At 35.5% G+C, this 22,847-nt stretch overlaps 1 protein-coding gene across 3 annotated transcripts in view; it reads left to right on the top strand.

The window, feature by feature from the left end:
• The window catches only part of CCSER1 (coiled-coil serine rich protein 1), a 1,475,382-nt gene that overhangs the window by 918,559 nt on the left and 533,976 nt on the right, over positions 1-22,847 (top strand). For all 3 annotated transcript variants that reach the window (XM_058432918.1, XM_058432913.1, XM_032139358.2), the window contains one exon: positions 19,440-19,484. In XM_058432918.1, the coding sequence (XP_058288901.1) occupies positions 19,440-19,484 (45 nt within the window). The remainder of the gene's footprint in view (positions 1-19,439; positions 19,485-22,847) is intronic.

The raw sequence follows: 22,847 nt of genomic DNA, 5'->3' as shown, positions 1-22,847 counted from the left end.
ATGGAAGGTGACTCAGTAAAGGGCAAACTGAAAAGTGTAACTCTAAATCAGATCATCCATACCACAGTAAAAGAATAACCAGAGCATAGTGAAAAAATAAGGAGAAAGTAACATTTTACAAAGCAGGTGCGAATAGATAATTATTCTTCGGTGTAACTGGAGAAGTAGAACAAATACATCATATATGATAGGGACCTTTACCAACTAGCTGGGAAGTCTTTAGAAATCATATTCTCTATCTCTAGGTTTCAGTTTTTCACCAATAAAATAAAGTGGACTAAATGATTTCTGAGGCTGTTTTTCCATGCTAACATTCTATGTCTTTATATAAAAGGATCTATTTGTAGAATAGTTGAGTGTAAGCAGCAGGAGAAAGACCTTATCTGTTTTGACCCAGCACATAGAATAGGCCCTGTCCCGCTGGGCGTGGTGGCTCACACCTGTAATCCCAGTACTTTGAAAGGCCGAGGCGGGCAGATCATGAGGTCAGGAGATCAAAACCATCCTGGCTAACACGGTGAAACCCCGTCTCTACTAAAAATACAAAAAATTAGCCGGCCATGGTGGCAGGTACCTGTAGTCCCAGCTATTTGGGAGGCTGAAGCAGGAGAATGGCGTGAACCCGGGAGGCAGAGCTTGCAGTGTGCAGAGATCGAGCCACTGCACTACAGCCTGGGTGACAGAGCCAGACAACGTCTCAAAAAAAAAAAAAAAAAGAATAGACCCTATCCCATAGTCAGCACTCACGACAACACTTGTTGAGTGAGTAAATAAGCCAGAAAATAAAGGCTGGTGGATTGGTAAAATGACTTTTACTGGAAAGACCGTATATGCTGACACAAACATTGATACAGTAAGACGTTTGTCTCATCCTTTTTTTTTTTTTTTTTTGCTGAGACAGGCTCTCACTTTGTTGCCCAAGTTGAAGTGCAGTGGTGCCATCATAGCTTACTGCAAGCTTGAAACTCCTAGGTTCAAACAGTCCTCCCTCCTCAGCCTCTTGAGTAGCTAGGACTACAGGCCTGCCCTACCACTCCTGGGTAATTTTTTATTTTTTTCAGAGGCTGAGTCTCACTGTGTTGTCTAGGTTGGTCTCAAACTCCTGGGCTCAACTGATCCTTCCACCTCAGTCTCCCACCGTGCTGGGATTACAGGAATGAGCCACTGCACCCACCCTATCCTTCTTCTTTAAGGTAAATTACACTCTTTGTGATGGTGGAGCAGGTAGGTAAAAACGAAGTCCCTCAGGAGCCTCAGTGTTTCTCACAGGTTACTGTGCTCTTGGTTGGAAAAGCTAAAAAGTGGTTTGAAGTTATGAATATTAGAGAATACCTGTTGTAATGAGTTATCTGCTATAGAGAGTAACTCTAGTCCTCTAAGCAGATTGCTATTTCATGAGAAACAGTTACTAGCTTTTCCATGTTGAATGAATCCGAATAATATCATTTAAGTTAATACACAGATTTAATTTCAAAATCTGTCTTCTCGACTGGTACATCCTGGCTAACTTGTTAGACATAGCCATGGAATTTATTTAATTAGTTTTTCCTTACTATAACAAATAAATGTGTTAGTTTGAATGAAAATCTAATGAGAGCCAATTATGTATTTAAAGCATCACCTGACTTTTGAAAGATGTTATGTTATTACCAGATAGGGAGAATTAAAATATACTCAATTAGTTATAACATTCTCTTCTCAATGTTCATGGATTTCCTAGTGGGATCCAATTCTCAGAAATTCATGATGCAAATACAGTTAAATTGAAGTAGATATTATAGAGAAATAAAAATGGTCGTTTTATTTTCAGTTAGTTCTTTGGGTTTGAGAGGATGTTAAGTTACAGTATGAGACACTGATCTGTCAAAATTATGAAACATTGATCTGTGAGATAAAAATGTAAGCCATGGTGCATTTTCTGACTTGCAGTCTGAGACTGCACATTTACTTTTATGTTTTGCTGTTCCTAGAAATTAATAATGACAGAAATAAACACATTTAATAAAGTAAGATTTCCAGCAGTGGATTTTAACACAATCTGATTTATTTGTTTAATATTGAGTCTTCAATAGAGTTTCTCAGATAGTATGTAGTTTTACATTATGAGTACTGCATTTAAAATTGGGAACTTAATATGGATATACTGAAAGCGATGCCAGTTTACAAGATAATTATTAAAAATATAAAGTATCTACAGCACAGGTGAAATAATGCACTGTAGACTAGCACTGATTACTTGTTTAATATTTTGGGGTACTCTTAAAAGAATTGAGGGAAATTTTAAAAGAAAAGCATTGAGACTCCAGTTTGATATTGGTAAAGGCCACAACCTTTATACGTTGATACATTTATTTAGTTGAAATTGTTTAGGTAACAATGCTCAAATATTTAAATGGAGACATTTTAAAAATTTTGATTTTCGGCCAGGCATGGTGGCTTATGCCTGTGATCCCAGCACTTTGGGAGATTGAAGCAGGTGGATCACCTGAGGTCAGGAGTTTGAGACCAGCCTGGCAAAATCCTGTCTTTACAAAAAATAGAAAAATTAGCCAGGTGTGGTGGCATGCACCTGTAACCCCAGCTACTAGGGAGGCTGAGGCAGGAGAATCGCTTGAAACCAGGAGGCAGAGGTTGCAGTGAGCTGAGATCACGCCACTGCACTCCAGCGTAGGAGATAGAGCGAGATATCATCTCAAAAAAAAAAAAATACAAAATAAATAAAAAATAAAAATTTTGATTTTCTAAAAGACAACAAAATCCTAGAATTTTATAGCCAATAGAGATATTCAAGATTACCTAGTTCAGTTTATTAATTTTCCTGAAAAAGAAATGTAGTTTCAGAGTTTTTGGTGATTTGCCCAATGTTAGTGAGAGAAAAGAACCGATTTATTCATTTCACTTTTTTTTTTCTGAATGAATTTGAATGGTTAATATTATACTCAATATATTAATGGCATGTTTATGTTAAAAGGGTAAATAATATCATTTTATAGTAATTATAGAGATTTATTCATTCAGTTCATTCAATTAATATTTGCTTAGTGTCTACTAAGTGCTAGACACTATTCTAAGTACTGGGATATAAAGTTTTACCAGACGGACATATTGTCATGGACTTTACATTCTGGTGAGAAGAATAGTCAGTACACAAAATAATACATTAATATGAAAAATATTTTCCAGTGTTAGATCCTGAGCAGAAAATTAAAATTGAGTGATGTGACAATAAGCAACTTGATGTCTATTTTAGAATCAATGCTCATGAAAGTCCTTTGACACAGGAAATTTGAGATTTGACGGGCAAAGGGATAACCCTATCACCTTGGGAAGGTTGTGGGGAGAGATCATTAAAAGAAAGGAACAGCTGGTACAGAATCTCTTGAGTAGAAAAGATTCAGAAACCCATTGAATGCCATTTAGAATTTATTATATATAATCATATATAATTTTACCATTTTAAATGTGTTGTTCTCAATTTATAATATAGAGTCAGGCTTTCTTAAGTAAACCTTTTTTAATTTTTTTTTTCCAAGAAATAGTCTTGCTCTGTCATCTAGGCTGGAGTGCAGTGGCACGATCTCAGCTCACTATAAGCTCTGCCTCCCAGGTTCACGCCATTCTCCTGCCTCAGCCTCCCAAGTAGCTGGGATTACAGGTGCCCGCCACCACACCTGGCTAAATTTTTTGTATTTTTAGTAGAGATGGGGTTTCACCACGTTTACCAGACTGTTTACAACTCTTAACCTTGTGATCTGCCCGCCTTGGCCTGCCGAAGTGCTGGGATTACAGGCATGAGTGTCCAGCACCTTCTTTAATTTTAAAAAATTATATTAAAACTAAATCATTACTCTTGATATTGTGCTACTTCTAATCCATCCTCTTTATTTTAGTTGAACTCAGTTTATATTTCTAAACATTGCAAGTTAATTAGTTTAATTTTCATCCTGAAATAACCATTATCTTGATTAGAATGGGGACACTGTCCTGTCAAGAATTGTGCTCTTTGGCAGAGGTCCCTAACCCCCAGGCCACGGACCATACTTGTCCATGGTCTGTTAAGAACCAGGCTGCCCAGCTGGAGATGACCAGTAGGCAAATGAGCATTGCCGCCTGATATCTGCCTCCTGTCAGATCAGTGGCTACATTACATTCTTATAGGAGCACAAACCTTATTGTGAACTGTTTATGCAAGGGATCTTGGTTGGGCACTCCTTATGAGAATCTAATGCCTGATGATCTGAGGTTGAAAAATTTCATCCCAAAACCATCCTCACCCCCAGCAGTGGAAAAAATGCCTTCCACAAAACCAGTTCCAGGTGCCAAAAAGGTTGGGAACCGCCACTCTACAAGACAGTCTGGTATTAAAAATTTAAAAAAATAAAGTCTTTGTCACTGATTATTGTTTACCATTTAATAGAAAAACATGATGGCACACTTTCTGTGGTGTTATAGTGTGATAAGAAAATGCTGACTCTTAAAATTATAGAAGAAATATTAGATTTCTGTTGGCTTAACTTTATTAAGAATAAATTTATATGATCTCCAAAGTGAACATTACTTATATTACTTATGGATCTAAATTAATATAGTACAAATTTGGTAAAACTATTTAGATATATGGATGATTAGAAAAGTAAATATTCCATTCATTTTGCAAATATTTAAGTACTTATTTAGAACCTAGCATCATGCACCAAGAACTGTTTGAGCAACTGGTGTAATTTAGAAACATAAAAACAAAGATCCCTGTCTTTGAGGTACTTTTATTCTAACATGGAAAGATGGTAACACACAATAATAATAAATTTATACAGTATGTTCAAATGTTTTAAGGGTGCCAGAAGTGAAGTGGGCAGAAGATTGTAATATTAAATAGAGTGGTAAAAGTAGTGCTCGCTGAGAAGGTGAGATACAAACAAAGACTTGAGAAGCCATGGGAGTTGGCTTTGCAGATATCTAGGTGAAGAAAGTTCCAGGCAAGATGAACATCTAGTCCAAAGGCCTATGGTGGAAGAATGGTTGGCATGTTAAGAACTATCAAGAGAGTCATAATGTTGCAATGGATTGATGGGTTTGGTGTATAGAGAGATAGGGACAGATGTAATAGATTCATATGCAAATAATCATAATCTAGCTATCAATACTCTCTTTTTACCTATTTGAGTGCATTCTCTCTTTTTATGATCTACGGTACAAATATGAAACATAGCTTACTAGATAGATTGATTCAATAAGCTTAGTATCTCCTCAAATAGTTTTTCAAATAGCAAAATAATTGCCTTATGATGTGACATGTCACACATTAAGTGCTAGTCCAGTTCTTACATATTTAAATTCACGGTTAGACTGTTTACCACCATGATTGCAAGCTAAATCAACATGCCTTTCATTGACAATATCTAGAGTTACTTGTGTTCTGAAAGGGTGTCTTTGACTTCCTATTTAAGAATTAGATTACCAATCAGAAATTGCTAGAAATAATACCCCATGAAGTATTAGTAGAAAGTCTATATTGGTGATTAGTCTCATATCTGAACCGGAAAACACCATCACAAACAACCACTCAGGTATGAGCATCAGACATGCTATAAGTAATCTAGTTTCAGGATAAACTCTACTGTATGAAACCTCATAAAATATGATGACCCAAGTCCCTGGAGCAGAAGGAATTTAACTTATGCAATATACCAAGATGAGAACTGCTAGAAAACTGGGGGCATGGAAGTGCTAATCTAGTTTAATATTTTAGTTAGCCTAAAGCAACAATAATCACAGACACACTCTATGAAACGTTATTTGTGCCCATACAGTAGCATTAATTTTCTTTTAATCTTTGTCTGCCTCAGGAAATATTTCAATTGAATTTCACATTTTTTCCCAAGGAATCAGGGCTTCTGGAATTCAATGTCATTTACTTAACTTTTTTTTCCCACAGTTATTTTCAAATCTAAATGAATTCAAAACCAATCATTTATTATTTTGCATTTACTTCTTCAGTTGGTAAAAATGACATGGTTTAGATTGATCTCTTGAACATTAATATCGTTCTGGAATTAGGCTTACTCATTTAATAGGTTACTCAATCACTGATTTGCTAAACACGTATCCAATTCATGTCAGTTAGTTATCTCAACACACATAAAAATAAAGTATTAGTTACTTTTAGAGGTAGTATGTGTAATAGTTCCAAAAGTAGCTCTGTAATGAGATACTGTGGGCTCAGTATTCAACTCTACTTTCTTTGATCTGTATATCCTTAGGAAAGTTAATTAACCTCTCCTTCCCTCAATTTTTCTATGGCAAGATGGGATTAATAATGGTAACATATTGTAATTGTGAAGTATAAAAAAAGTGTATAAAATGATATAGAAATAATCCATGTAACATGTACTGCATAATGCCTGGCACCTAGTCAGACTCAAAATGTAAATATTTCTGTTACATACATATGTGTATATTTAGAAGTATCCTGTGGTATGGTTACAATATTTCTTAAGATAATAAGTGAGAATTTTCCATTTTTACAAAGACAGAACCTTAAAAGTGAAGAATGGTTAAGTGCCTGAAAATAATGACATATATTCTTTTTTTAAATGGGACATGAACAACAATTCAAAGCTTCCAGTGAATGGATTATTACAGTATAGACTTTCAAAGATGAATAGGACTAATTTAGAAAGGAGGGAAGAAAAAATATAGTTTGATAAATTTTGACATTTGGCTGTTCTTTGTATTTCAATAGATTTTAGCCCAAATCATGATAAACTCCATAAAATGTTCAAACATGTGCTTTAGAAATCCCTCTGTGACTTAAATTTCAACATAGCCTAGGGGGAGAATATTTTTTCAATAAATGGCTAAAAAAGAGATAAAGGAATTACAAATATTTAAACTATGTTTATTAACTTAAAAGGAAGACTGGATTTATGTGTAAGAATGAATTAGTGCAGTTTTTAAGTAGGTTAAGTTGCCTTAGGAAACGTTCTGTGTTTCTAAGTCAATTCTGTAACCTATGACACTCCTCAATATTATCACTTACAAAACAAATCCTAAGTAAGACTAACATTAGAAGTCCATATATGCAACAAAATATTTTTATCAACAATATAATTGGAAATTGAAACTGAATTAAAAATTTACACAACAAACTGATAGAGTAAAATACAGATATGTAAGTTAAAAAAATCAGAAATAAGGGAACCTTAAATAAGGCTGACAATAGGTGTGTAACCTGTGTTCAAAGTTTTTGGAATCTTTTTAACTTCTTGAGTAGTTTAATTAGTTTCACTGAGAGGCCATACAAGATAGACACAGAATAAGAACCTGTAAAAGGACCAATATACCTGTCTTAAAATTAAAACATAATACAGATACTAGATTTTACCACTCTGCAGAGATCATCCATTACAACTCTCCATATCCTCCTCCCGATAATCATCATTTTTTTTTACCAGGCAAGCAAAGACCCAGAGACTTAAACAATATCCTTATCCTCCAACAATGTGTTTCTGTCACTAATATGATGCTGCCATATAATAAGAAATGTGGCAGTGAAAAGTAAGCAGGCCAGAAGTGTTTTACACAAACTCTTGTCGTTCTTTGGGCTACATGCTGTAGCTGCAACGTGAAACTAACAATAGAAAGAACTAATAAGGAGTTGCATTTTATTTTGTCTAAAGAGATCTGTTCAAAAACAAAACAGAATAACTGGTAGATCATTTTCATTTCAGCCCAGTGGGGGAAGAACTATTTTGCAATATAACATGTAATAAGGCTATGGTCAGAATTAAATTAACCCAGGTAAAACACTTGGAATGGTGCTTGGTACATAGAGAACACTCAACAAATATAGTTATTTTTATAACTGTAATAGTAATGAATCTTTTATTTAGATAATGCCAATAAGGGCAGCGACATCTTATGCCACTAACATCAGTGCATGTTGCGGTTAACGATGGAGTAGGCACTGTGCTGTGTTTTATAAAGATTCTTTCATTTGTACTATAAATTATTTCAATTTTATAGCTGTGGAACCTGGCCCATGGAATGCTGTAGAAGTTATACAGTTTTTAAGACTATGATTTATGATAGAACTGCTGAAACAATTTGTTTAAACAAAGATAATTCTGGATTAGGGACCCAGTGGCCAGAGTTCGAGTCCCCAAACTGCCACTTATAAATTAAGTTCCCTGGCTGCAAACCTCCTCATCTATAAAATGAAGAGGTTGAGCTACAGTTATTTAAAGTTCCTTCTAGCTCTTTCCTGTGCCTTCACAGCTAAAGCTAAATGTTAAAAAGTCACAGAGTTACTTGAAGCCTTTTAAAAATTAATTTTTATTTTATCCAGTTAAATCATGGCTACTTTCTACATTTTAAGAAAAACTATCACAATGAAATCTCTGCAGTTCTAGAAATAAAATATTTATTCCATCTGTCCAATCCATACTTTTTCAATCAGGAAAAAATAACCAAATCTAGGGATATTAGGTAGTGATTTCTGCCTTTTTGTTTACAGGGAAGCAGGGGAAATCCTTATGACATGATAGAAGTTTTAGAAGGGTTTCTAATCATTATGAAGGGGTAAATCTCTTCTCTCACCTCCCTGTGTACCTTAGACAAAGTGGGTCTATATGCCAGTGCAGTTACCAGGGGTGTTCGTGCAGATACTGGAATGCAAGAGAAATTTTGGTAGGAAGCTCTTTTTTTTTTTTCCAGTGAATAGCCTTTCTCCCTTACTGCCGTACTAAACCATCTTAATTTAGCACACTGCAGAACATTTGCTTTCAGGTAATTTTTTTCCTACCTACAATTTATAACATTTTGGTTTGGTCTCATGTGATTAATTTTGATCAATGCAGAGATTTCGTATTCTATAGTGAGAAATATGTATACTGAGGGAAATGAATTTTTTCAACCACCTCCCCCAGAGTATTTTTAAATCTGCTTTGCTCAAGACATGCTAGGTAAATATTACATTTATATGGTTGAAGAATAACAAAGTGGATTTTAAATCAATTAAAATTCTGTGAATCTTATATTAAGAATCAACCCATATGCATACATATATATGAATAATTTGACTGTTCGTGTGTACATGGAGTCTTTTGAAGAGTTGGACAAATTGTCTCAGTGAGTAGAATTAAAACATATTCTTTCTGAATTATTTTAATATATGTTTTAGGTGAAATTATATAAAAGTATAAAAATGCAAAGGTGTTTTTATTGTGTGATACATTTAAGTGAATACAAATAAAGGTGTTTGGGTTATTTTAGATTAATACTTATTTTGAAAGTATCCCTTGTGCTAAATGTTATTTCTTGGTTAGTTGGGGTGGTATTACAGCATGATTTTTTTAAAGCAAATCAAATTACTGTCAATAATCGGTAAAAGTCAAGATTGTGCATGTTTCCTAGCAGAGGTTGTAAGTCACAGTTGATACTTCCCTAACAGTTTTCCACTGAACTTCCAACTTGAAGACAGTCTTGCTCTAGCACTCAGAGTAATTTCTGCTATCAGTTAAGGCTTGGCATCTCCCAGATCATAGAATTAATGAATCTCACTATACCTTACTTCTCCTTTGAAACACAATCTTGTCTAAAGCCCTAGTATCATATGGAAAATCCTCTTAAGCCATTATTCTTTGCCCACACAGCTCTCAAATTCTTGTCATCAGATACACTACTTCAGGTTTTCAACCTGAATCTTGGTCTGTCAATGATCTAGTGCCTAAATTACTACCAAGATTTTTACATTGTTTATACAGTACATCTTATCTACTCTGGCAAGCTTGCCTTTCAGTCCGTATTCCAACCATGCAGTTTTTTTTTTTTTTTTTCACTAAATGCTTATTCCCAGCTCCTTTTAAATCACTGTGTTGCTTTGAAGAATCATGGTGACTCATACATGAGTTTCATGTTACAATAAATTTGTATTGAAAAGTATGTAATACATTAAACATTTTGACTGATGGAAGTTTAAAGCAATTTGACTAAGGATGAAAGGATGAACTTGGTATTGAGGCTCTTAAAATATTGGTTTAAGTTTTATTTTATACTTACTAGATCTGGAACTTAGTCACATAATTTAAATTTTGTAAGCTTTAATTTCCTCCTTTGAATAAATAAGCTAAAATAATATTTACCTTGACTTCTGTTTCTATTCATGAAGGAGTTACATCTATAAGACTTGTCTTCCAGCTTTCATTCCTAGAAAACTGGACTAAATATATAGAAAAGCTATGATCTTCAAGAGAAGGGAAACAAATGAAGAGATCATTCCAACAATGGAATTTCTGACTGGAGGCAATTTTTAGACCATGGTACATGGTACATGGAGGAACAGCCTAAGAGGGCTTCATGGCATTCAAATTTTTTAGTTGAGGAGATAAGATCTGAGTTTAGAGAGAACAAAGGAGCTAGAATTTATGGTGCAGATTACCAGAAAGGAGGGAAATACACAAAGAGCTCTAGAAATCTGCATAGGGCCTCCCCAGAATATTTGTTTGAATAGCAATCTACACATACATAATGTGAAATTCCACGTGACCAGGCAAAGAACAACTGCTAGAAAACAATAATTAGAGTGAACTGTAAGTAGAATTCCCAGGGGTCTCACAGGTCTGGGAATCTTTTGATTTCCCATCAGCCAGAATAAGGAACCCCCATTAAATACAGAGGGTATTCAGTAGAGAGCACAGAAGAACCAAGCCTTAGGAACCAGGGATAAATTAACACTAAAGACTACTTCAGACTCACCCTGAAAAATGTTTAATGCAAGCCTCAGAGGAATCAGTATGAGTCACAGGTAACTTAACTGTCTGCCAGGAGCAATTCTACTTCTAAATCAATACACCTAAATGTAACACTAAACAAAATAAAATTTATAATATCTGGCAACCAATAAAAAATTACTGGACATGAGAAAAAATAGTAAAATGTGACTCAGATCAGGAGAAAATTCAGTCAATAGAAACAGACCTGGAAATGACAGATAATGAAGTTAACAGAAAAAGTTTAAAACACTATTATACAGTGTGAATGACACAGAAGACGGGTGATTTCTGCATTTCCAACTGAGGTACCAGGTTCATCTCCCTGGGGCTTGCCAGACAAGTGGGTGCAGCCCACAGAGCAGGGTGGGGCATCATCTCACCTGGGAAGCAGAAGAGGTCAGGGAATTACCTTTCCTAGCAAAGGGAAGCCCTGACAGAGGGCACCTGGAAAATCAGGACACTCCCACCCTAATACTGCACTTTTCCAATGGTTTTAGCAAATAGCACACCAGGAGATTATATCCCGTGCCTGGCTCAGAGGGCCCCATGGCCACGGAGCCTCGCTAATTGCTAGCACAGCAGTCTGACATCAAACTGCAAGGTGGCAGCGAGGCTGGGGGAGGGGCGTCTGCCATTGCTGAGGCTTGAATAGGTAAACAAAGCAGCCCAGAAGCTCAAACTGGGTAGAGCCCACCGCAGCTCAAGGAGGTCTGCCTGCCTCTGTAGACTCCACCTCTAGGGGCAGGGCATAGCCGAACAAAAGGCAGCAGAAACTTCTGCAGACTTAAATGTCCCTGTCTGACAGCTTTGAAGAGAGTAGTGGTTCTCCCAGCATGGAGTTTGGGATCTGAGAACAGACAGACTGCCTCCTCAAGTGGGTCCCTGAACCCCGAGTAGCCTACATAGGAGACACCTCCCAGTAGGGGCCGACTGACACCTCATAAGGCTGGGTGCTCCTCTGAGATGAAGCTTCCAGAGGAAGGATTAGGCAGCAACATTTGCTGTTCTACAGCCTCCACTGGTGATACCCAGGCAAACAGAGTCTGGAGTGGACCTCCAGCAAACTCCAACAGACCTGCAGCTGAAGGTCCTGACTGTTAGAAGGAAAAGTAACAAACAGAAAGGACATCCACACAAAAACCCCATCTGTACGTCACCATCATCAAAGACCAAAGGTAGATAAAACCACAAAGATGTGGAGAAACCAGAGCAGAAAAGCTGAAAATTCTAAAAATTGAGAGCCTCTTTTCCTCCAAAGGAATGCAGCTCCTCACCAGCAACGGAACAAAGCTGGACAGAGAATGACTTTGACAAGTCAAGAGAAGAAGGTTTCAGAAGATTGGTAATAACAAACTTCTCCGAGCTAAAGGAGGATGTACGAACCCATAGTAAGAAGCTAAAAACCTTGAAAAAAGAGTAAACAAATGGCAAACTAGAAAAAACAGTGTAGAGAAGTGCTTAAATGACCTGATGGAGCTGAAAACCATGGCACGAGAACTACGTGATGTATGCACAAGCTTCAATAGCAGATTTGATCAAATGGAAGAAAGGGTATCAGTGATTGAAGATCAAATGAATGAAATGAAGCGAGAAGTTTAGAGAAAAAAGAATTAAAAAAATGAACAAAGCCTCCAAGAAATATGGGACTATGTGAAAAGACCAAATCTACATCTGATTGGTGTATCTGAAAGTGATGGGGAGAATGGAACCAAGTTGGAAAACACTCTTCAGGATGTCATCCAGGAGAACTTCCCCAACGTAGCAAGGCAGGCCAACATTCAAATTCAGGAAATACAGAGAATGCCACAAAGATACTCCTCAAGAAGAGCAAATCCAAGACACATAATTGTCAGATTCACCAAAGTTGAAACAAAACAAAAAATGTTAAGGGCAGCCAGAGAGAAAGGTCAGGTTACCCACAAAGGGAAGCCCATCAGAATAACAGCGGAGCTCTCAGCAAAAACTCTACACACCAGAAGAGAGTGGGGGCCAATATTCAATAAAGAAAATTGAATATTGACTTTTCAATATTCAATATTGAAAAGAAAAAAGAATTTTCAACCAAGAATTTCATATTCAGCCAAACTAAGCTTCATAAGGGAAGGAGAAATAAAATCTTTTACAGACAAGCAAATGCTGAGAGATTTTGTCACCACCAGGCCTGCCTTACAAGAGCACCTGAAGGAAGCACTAAACATGGAAAGGAATATCTGGTACCAGCCACTGCAAAAACATGCCAAATAAGACCATCAATACTAGGAAGAAATTGCATCAACTAATGAGCAAAATAACCAGCTAACACCATAATGACAGGATCAAATTCACACATAACAATATGAACCTTAAATGTAAATGGGCTAAATGCTCCAATTAAAAGACACAGACTGGCAAATTGGATACAGTCAAGACCCATCAGTGTGCTCTATTCAGGAGACCCATCTCACATGCACAGACATATATAGGCTCAAAATAAAGGGATGCAGGAAGATTCACTAAGCAAATGGAAAACAAAACAAAGCAGGGGTTGCAATCCTAGTCTCTGATAAAACAGACTTTAAACCAACAAAGATCAAAAGAGACAAAGAAGGCCATTACATAATGGTAAAGGGATCAATTCAACAAGAAGAGCTAACTATCCTAAATTTATAGGCACCCAGATTCATAAAGCAAGTCTTGAGAGACCTAAAAAGGGACTTAGACTCCCACACAATAATAATGGGAGACTTTAACACCCCCCTGTCAACATTAGACAGATGAACAAGACAGAAAGTTAATAAGGATGTCCAGGAATTGAACTCAGCTCTGCACCAAACAGACCTCATAGACATCTACAGAACTCTGCCCCAAAACAACAGAACATACATTCTTCTAAGCACCACATCACACTTATTCCAAAATTGACCACATAGTCAGAATTAAAGCATTCCTCAGCAAATGTAAAATAACAGAAATTATGACAAACTGTCTCTCAGACCACAGGGCAATCAAACTAGAACTCAGGATTAAGAAAACTCACTCAAAACCACTCAACCACATGGAAACTGAAGAACCTGCTCCTGTATGACTACCGGGTACATAACGAAATGAAGGCAGAAATAAAGATGCTCTTTGAAACGAATGAGGACAAAGACACAATATACCAGAATCTCTGGGACGCATTTAAAGCAGTGTGTAGAGGGAAATTTATAGCACAAAATGCCCATAAGAGAAAGCAGGAGAGATCTAAAATTGACACCCTAACATCACAATTAAAAGAACTAGAAAGCAACAGCAAACGCATTCAAAAGCTAGCAGAAGGCAAGAAATAACTAAGATCAGAGCAGAACTGAAGGAGATAGAGACACAAAAAACTCTTCAAAAAATCAATGAATGCTGGAGCTGGTTTTTTGAAAAGATCAGCAAAATTGATAGACCACTAGCAAGACTGATGAGGAAGAAAAAAGAGAAGAATCAAATAAATGCAATAAAAAACGATAAAGAGGATATCATCACCGATCCCACAGTAGTACAAACTACCATCAGAGAATACTATAAACACCACTACACAAATAAACCAGAAAATCTAGAAGAAATGGATAAATTTTGTACATATACACCCTCCCAAGACTAAAGCAGGAAGAAGTTGAATCCCTGAATAGACCAATAACAGGTTCTGAAATTGAGGCAATAATTAATAGCCTACCAACCAAAAAAAGTCCAGGACCAGAAGGATTCACAGCCAAATTCTACCAGAGGTACAAAGAGGAGCTGGTTCCATTCCTTCTGAAATTATTCCAATCAATAGAAAAAGAGGAAATCCTCCCTAATTCATTTTATGAGGCCAACATCCTGATACCAAAGCCTGGCAGAGACAACAAAAAAAGGGAATTTTAGACCAATAACCCTGATGAACATCAATGCAAAAATCCTCAATAAAATACTGGAAAACTGAATTAGGCAGCAAATCAAAAAGATTATCCACCACAATTAAGTTGGCTTCATCACTGGGATGCAAGGCTGGTTCAACATATGCAAATCGATAAATGTAATCCATCATATAAACAGAACCAAAGACAAAAACCACATGATTATCTCAATAGATGCAGAAAAGGCCTTCAATAAAATTCAACAGCCTTTCATGCTAAAAATTCTCAATAAACTAGTATTGATGGGAGGTATCTCAAAAGAATAAGAGCTATTTATGACATGCCCACAGCCAGTATCATACTGAATGGGCAAAAACTGGAAGCACTCCCTTTGAAAACTGGCACACAAGACAGGGATGCCCTCTCTCACCACTCCTATTCAACATAGTGTTGGAAGTTCTGGCAAGGGCAATCAGGCAAGAGAAAGAAAGCGTATTCAATTAGGAAAAGAGGAAGTCAAATTGTCCCTGTTTGCAGATGACCTGATTGTATATTTAGAAAACCCCATTGTCTGAGCCCAAAACCTCCTTAAGATGATAAGGAACTTCAACAAAGTCCCAGGATACAAAATCAATGTGCAAAAATTACAAGCATTCCTCTATACCAATAAGAGACAAACAGAGAGCCAAATCATGAGTAAACTCCCATTCACAATTGCTACAAAGAGAATAAAATACCTAGGAATCCAACTTACAAGGGATGTGAATGACATCTTCAAGGAGAACTACAAACTACTGCTCAGCAAAATAAAAGAGGACATAAACAAATGGAAGAACATTCCATGCTCATGGATAGGAAGAATCAATATTGTGAAAACGGCCATACTGCCCAAGGTAATTTATAGATTCAATGCCATCCCCATCAAGCTACCAATGACTTGCTTCACAGAATTGGAAAAAAACTACTTTAAAGTTCATATGGAACCAAAAAAGAGCCCACATTGCCAAGTCAATCCTAAGCCAAAAGAACAAAGTTGGAGGCATCACACTACCTGACTTCAACCTATACTATAAGGCTACAATAACCAAAACAGCATGGTACTGGTACCAAAACAGATATATAGACCACTGAAACAGAATAGAGCCCTTGGAAATAATACCACACATCTACAACCTTCTGATCTTTGACAAACCTGACAAAAGCAATGAGGAAAGGATTCCCTATTTAATGGTGCTGGGAAAACTGGCTAGCCATATGGAGAAAGCTGAAACTGGATCCCTTCCTTACATCTTATACAAAAATTAATTCAAGATGGATTAAAGACTTAAATGTCAGACCTAAAACCATTAAAACCCTAGAAGAAAACCTAGGAAATACCATTCAGGCCATAGGCATGGGCAAAGACTTCATGACTAAAACACCAAAAGCAATGGCAACAGAAGCCAAAATAGACAAATGGGATCTAATTAAACTAAAGAGCTTCTGCACAGCAAAAGAAACTACCATCAGAGTGAATAGGCAACCTACAGATTGGGAGAAAATTTTTACAATCTACCCATCTGACAAAGGGCTATTATCCAGAATCTACAAAGAATGTAAACAAATTTACAAGAAAGGATCAAACAACCCCATCAAAAAGTGGGCAAAGGATATGAACAGACACTTCTCAAAAGAAGACATTTATGCAGCCAACAGACACATGAAAAAATGCTCATCATCACTGGCCATCAGAGAAATGCAAATCAAAACCACAATGAGATACCATCTTGCACCAGTTAGAATGACAATCATTAAAAAGTCAGGAAACTACAGATGCTGGAGAGGATACGGAGAAATAGGAACACTTCTACACTGTTGGTGGCACTGTAAACTAGTTCAACCATTGTGGAAGACAGTGTGGCGATTCCTCAAGGATCTAGAACTAGGAATGGCATTTGACCCAGCCATCCCATTACTGGGCATATACTCAAAATATTATAAATCACGCTGCTATAAAGACACATGCACACGTATGTTTATTGTGGCACTATTCACAATAGCAAAGACTTGGAACCAACCCAAATGTCCATCAATGATAGACTGGATTAAGAAAATATGGCACATATATACCATGGAATACTATGCAGCCATAAAAAAGGATGAGTTCATGTCCTTTGTAGGGACATGGATGAAGCTGGAAACCATCATTCTCAGCAAACTGTTGCAAGGACAGAAAACCAAACACCGCATGTTCTCACTCATAGGTGGGAATTGAACAATAAGAACACACAGACACAGGGTGGGGAACATCACACACAGGGGCCTGCTGGGGGGGGCGGGGGGAGGGATAGCATTAGGAGATATACCTAATGTAAATGACGAGTTAATGGGTGCAGCACACCAACATGTCACATGTATACATATGTAACAAATCTGCATGTTGTGCACATGTACCCTAGAACTTAATGTAAAATAAAGTAAAATGAAATAAAATCAAAAAAACTATTACAAATAAAAATGTCAAGGATTTAATGAGAAGTATAATGAGAGAAATAGATAGTAAAATAATATCAAAATTAAACTTCTAGAAATGAAAACTAAGATAGCTGAAATAAAAATTTCACTGAATAAGCAGATAAGACACTGCAGAAGAAAAGATCAATGAACTTGAAGGTGTAATAACAGAAAACATCCAAAATACCAAGAGAAAAGGAGGTTTTACAAAAGTAAACAGTGTCAGTGATTTTGGTCACAATAACAAGTCATTTAATGTATAATTTGAGTTCCAGAATTAGATGGTAGGAAAATTGAGGGTCAGAAAACTGTTTAAAGATGTAAGGCCAATGTTTTCCCCACATGCTTTATGAAAACAATACTCCCATGATCTCAGCTCACTGCAACCTCTGCCTTCTGGGTTCAAGCTGTTCTCCTGTCTCAGCCTCCCAAGTAGCTGGGATTACGGGCGCCCCCCACCACACCCAGCTAATTTTTTTGTATTTTTAGTAGAGACAGGGTTTCCCTATTTGGTCAGGCTGGTCTCGAAGTCATGACCTCAAGTGATGCACCTGCCTCTGCCTCCCAAAGTGTTGAGATTACAGGCATGAGCCACCATACCCAATCTCAAATTGATCTTATATTTAACTAATTATATATGTGTAATAATGATTAAAATGAGAGGAGGCAGAAGAGAAGACAGTAATTAGTATTTTGGAATATGCTGTGCCTGGTCCTTTGCTATATGCTGTTACATATAATATCTCATTTAATTTTCCTAGCAAATACATTTGATAGCTACTATATTTATTATCATTTTTCAATCACAAAAGATGAAATTGAGAGATGTTATGTAATTTGTTAAAGGGCATAGAAAAGAAAGTGACAAACCAGAGATTTAAAATTATGTCAGTCTGAATTCAAAAGCATCCCATTATACTATCTCACAGATGCAAAAATCTATAAACATGAATACTACTTCAGAATTTACTTTTAGCATAAACTTTGCATTTAAGAAATGTTCTAATTTTTTGTTTTATATTCTTTGTCGCATATAATTTAGCCTCTTCAAACTGTGTTCTATAAATTTAGATAATTTTCTATAATCAGAAAACAGGCTACCACCTATATACAAAAATGATTTGCCATATTGATCCTAGAATATTTTCTAGGGTCAAGAGAGTAGTAAAGCTACTGTTTAAAATAAAATGGTTTAGTTAATATGTATGTTCATATGTTTTTATCTAAACAATCAAGAAATGATGATGAAGAGAGAACATTTTTGAAAAAACCCTGAAAAATTTTTAAACATAAATGCTGTAGCCAAATGAAAAAAAAAAGTTATCTTGTAACTATGAAATACTTAACTACAGTATTGCACTGCCAGCATTATTATTGTTGCTACTTAATGTAACAACAACAGTAATATATCTTCTTAAATTCAAATTCCTAAATGTAAAGCTAGAAACATAATAGGTCTAGTGCATCTTTATTACAGGACACTTTTTTTTTTTTTTTACCTTATACATTGATAGTGCAATGTATATGATAAATGCATTGGTAATGCAAATATATAATTATTATTTGCTATTCAAATTTTCATCAAAAAGAGAGAAATACTTCGAATTTAATCAAAATTCTTAATGGTAGTGTGAACATTTTTAAATTTGTGTTTTCCAAAGCATTGTTAAATAATTTATCAGATTAGAACAAAAGTAATTGCAGTTTTTGCCATTATTTTTAATGACAAAATTGACTTGCTAAGAAAAAGAATAATTCTTTCTTCTTTTAATTAAGTATAGTGCTTATTAGGAACTTAAAGTGGATCCTTCTTTTATATTGTGGAGAGCAGGTATGCTAATAGAAGACAGAGAAAGCCCTTTGACAGGAAATAAAATCCTGAATATTTTATAGATAATCAGCAGTACTGCAAGGGCTTCTGCTGTCTTTTATCAATCTGACTTTATGTTTGGGCGCTGAGATCTGCCGGTAGGTGAACTAGAGTAGGAGCTTACCATCATAGAATATACTGTACATACTAGTTCAAGTTTAAACAACATCTTTGGTTTCAACAAACGGTAGGCCATCATTGCTTAAAATAGACGTATTAACATTTTATTTTTACTTATGATGTAGGGATCAGCAGGAAATGCATTGGGACTACATTTGAAGACTTACTTAGCTACATACACATAGACACATACACACACATGAGATAGTCATCTATATTCAGATGTTCTTTGTTACGAATAAGTGAATTATTTCCTTTATTTCAAAATTCTTGCACTAATATGAATTATTATTTACTTCTTCTTTGCCAATAATAATATATTTTGCTTTTCTTTTTCAGGGTTTAAACTTGAAAAGACTAGAGACAGTACAAGGAGGGAGAGAGGTAAGAATGTTTAAAGAAGAGGGATGGGAAAAAGAGGAAACATGGCTATGGTGTTGCAGTGATGTGGTGATGGTGATTGATGATAATTACGTTGATAATGGAAATGGAGATGCATTGAAGAGAATATTGTATGCATATGGCTCCGTTCATTCTGCCAAAGCATATTTTACATGTTTATGTAAATGGGTTATTTGTGCTTGTTCCTCTGAAGCTAAAGAAAATGTTGTTTCTCTGATTAGGCAAGCGTTGTTTCTGTTATAATGGATTTCTGTAGCAGCAGGTCCTTTCACAGGGGGCAGAAACATTACAATGCAATTTTTAAAACTGTGACTTACTGAGAAATTAGCAAAATTCTAACAACGCAAATATTTTATGATATTTGGGATTCTTCATGTTCCTGTCAAAGGCTTTTGGCGTATGCTACTAGGTTGGTATGCATCATTAGAGAGTATGAAGTTGCTCTGGTAAAGCTAGTAATTTTAAAACTTCTTTAATTATTGCCTACCCCAGATGCTTTATAATGAGGAGAAAGTTTTTAACAGTACCAAACATAATATCAAATAATTTATACTGTGCAAATTATTTTCTGATTCTAACTGAATGTGAAGACTTAACATCACTTAAATTTTTTTCCCTGCTAAATGTATAAATGCTGTACTTTGTGATTCAGGTTGCTGGGAGGTGTGGGAAGGGTGGAATATTTAATTCAGTAAATCAAAACATTCTCACTGCACAAAAAAAATCATTTTTGGTGATACTTATATTGCAATTTTTGCACAAAAGTGAAGGTATTTTGTCCTCAGATGAGGAAATAAATCATACTGTCCTCTCCATTTGTAGCTTCCTTTCTGTATAAACAGATTTCTTCCCTATAGTGGTGTTTGCCAGCTTTCCTTTATGTTTTAATTCCAGTTGCATGATTTTAGTATTTGACATTTTAGTTCCTAGTGAATTTGTCATTTAAGGTCTCTTTCCATTTTCTCAGCTATTTTCCATCCAGAAAAATCTATTTTTATTTAGGAACACATAAAGTTTGTTTACATTGATGGAAGAGCTAGATGAGGTGAAACATAGATAAATCTTTAGATATTTTTCATGTTGTAGGCGAGCAAGATGATAAGAATATGGTCATCAGTATGACTGGGGAAAAAATACACTTCATAAGGAAGATCTCAGAACCTTTTACAGCTTTGTGAGAGTGACAGCTTTCATTCAGACATGACCAAAATGGATCTACTTATAGAAAGAACTAAACTGATCACCTCCTAATGTGAAAGTTTTCATCTGAGCAGTACTGCTACAATTTATCTCTGCTGATTTAGTGCCTTTAGGGACATACAAATGGAGTTACTCGGCTTCTCCTTGCTCCTTCCTAGTCTAATAGCAACTGTGTGTCAAAAGAAGGAAAACTGAAATCCATATATCCATACAATGGCATTGCTAAATGGTGACAAAATTCTGCATTTGTTTTACTAATATTTTTATAGTTTTTAATGTTATTTTTAAATGCATAATGATTGGGTTTTATTGAGAGTGGCTCTTAAATCATATTGCTTATTGTTCTAATGTCCTTTGATTTTATTTTTATTATAAGTGTACTTATAAGTAAGGAACATGGTGAAAATGTGTTTAAATTAATTTTAGAACTATATTGTTCTCAAAACTATTTTGTGATTTCTGTGAAGGTCAAAATTGTAATAATTTACAATTTAATGTATACATCTCCATAGAAGGGACAACATTGATTTTGGCCTTCTCCCTCAGGGTAGTGGAATAATTGTAAAAAGCTAAGATCATCAAATTAACCATAATCCAGTAATGTCTTCTCCACTTGACATCTCTAATTCGTGACCAGAAAGTAAACGTCAACTATTAAAATTCAAAACAACTACTTAACTTCCACTTGGGGCAGCACTGGGTTGCTTAGGCATATTTCTATTCAATATAACTACTTACCTTAGCTTTCCCTGTGACTAAGAAGCCTAGTATGTTCTAAGATAAAAAACTTTAGGGAGGTATAAGACAATTAGGTGAAGTATGTTGTAAAAACTGTTCTTTTCAAGTCTCAGTGGTAGATGACCTGTAAGCAAAGAGTACAATTACTATGTTAAGGACCTTGTGATCTCACTTGCTTAAGAAATGGGACATGTATGTATCTAATTTCCGTTTGTTGTGTTCTAGGATGTGTGTGCATAACAAGATGTACAATGTAATTCTGATTATGTTAAATTGAAATGTGAGAGTTTAGAAAACTCTAAATGATTTCTTAGAATTTCTCATTGTAATGCTATTATGATTGATAAATGACAATAATTACTTATTATGATGAATTAATTTTTTAGTTCAAATGACAGCTATTCCCAATAGGTGTTGATGGATGCAATATCAAGGGCTTATTACCAAATATTTATAAGAAGATTTAAGAAGTGTCATTTAAAATGTTATATTTACTTATTGAAGTAATGAAAACAGAGTATTCATCTAAAATGAAGTAGACAGTAATATGCTATTTAGCTAAGTGGTAAATACGATTAAAAAATGAATTGCCAGACAGGAAGGCTAGATTTGAAACTGTATGCTGTATAAAAATATAAATTAAGGAAGGAGAAGTGATTAAAATGTAAATTACTTTTCTGAAGGAAATAGAGATAGGTAACACCTAAATTGCTAAATTGTGAAATATATGAAAATAGTTATTAGCTGTATAAAATAACTCCAGTTACATTGGTATTTTTGCATTTTTATACATGCATATTGTGTATACAATTTGAGGGGGCTGATTATAATAGATAATAAAAAACTTGTTTAAAAACGGAGATTAGTAGAATGCTATACAAAATGTGATTGTTTAACAGATATTTCTAACTGATTATAAACAATTTTCTTGCATCCAGTGGGATTTTCCAACTCATAGAAAAACCTCAGTGAAATTCACTGGGTAAGACATATAGATAAGTCATTTTTTTCATTAAGTGTGGATAATACTAAGTTACTGTAATTTTTCTTAAAAGACTTTAAAATACCTTTGTTATTTTAGGTAGTTTTTTTATTTTCCAAAGGCCAGTTTTTGTGTAAGTATTAAAGCTTCTGTGTGTGCCTGTAGCAGGACGAGCCATGGACAAAACCTCACAGACACCGATATAGTGAAGGAAGTAGCTTTTAATCAGCTGGAAGCATTGGCAGACCAGCATCTTAAAATCTGAGCTTGTTGAGTGCACAATTTCTGTCCCCTTTGAGGGCTCACAACACTAAAGATTTTACATGAAAGGGCCATGATTGATTGAACAATCTAGGCAGTATGTGATAGGGGCTGCAAGCACCAGTAATCAGAGTGAAACAGAACAGAATGAGAAGTTTCACAGT

Source organism: Hylobates moloch, unplaced genomic scaffold, assembly GCF_009828535.3.
Source record: "Hylobates moloch isolate HMO894 unplaced genomic scaffold, HMol_V3 SCAFFOLD_2, whole genome shotgun sequence".
NCBI classification, from domain to species: Eukaryota; Metazoa; Chordata; class Mammalia; order Primates; family Hylobatidae; genus Hylobates; species Hylobates moloch.
Note: the sequence above shows the minus strand (reverse complement) of the source record. Positions and strands in the feature narration are given on the sequence as shown.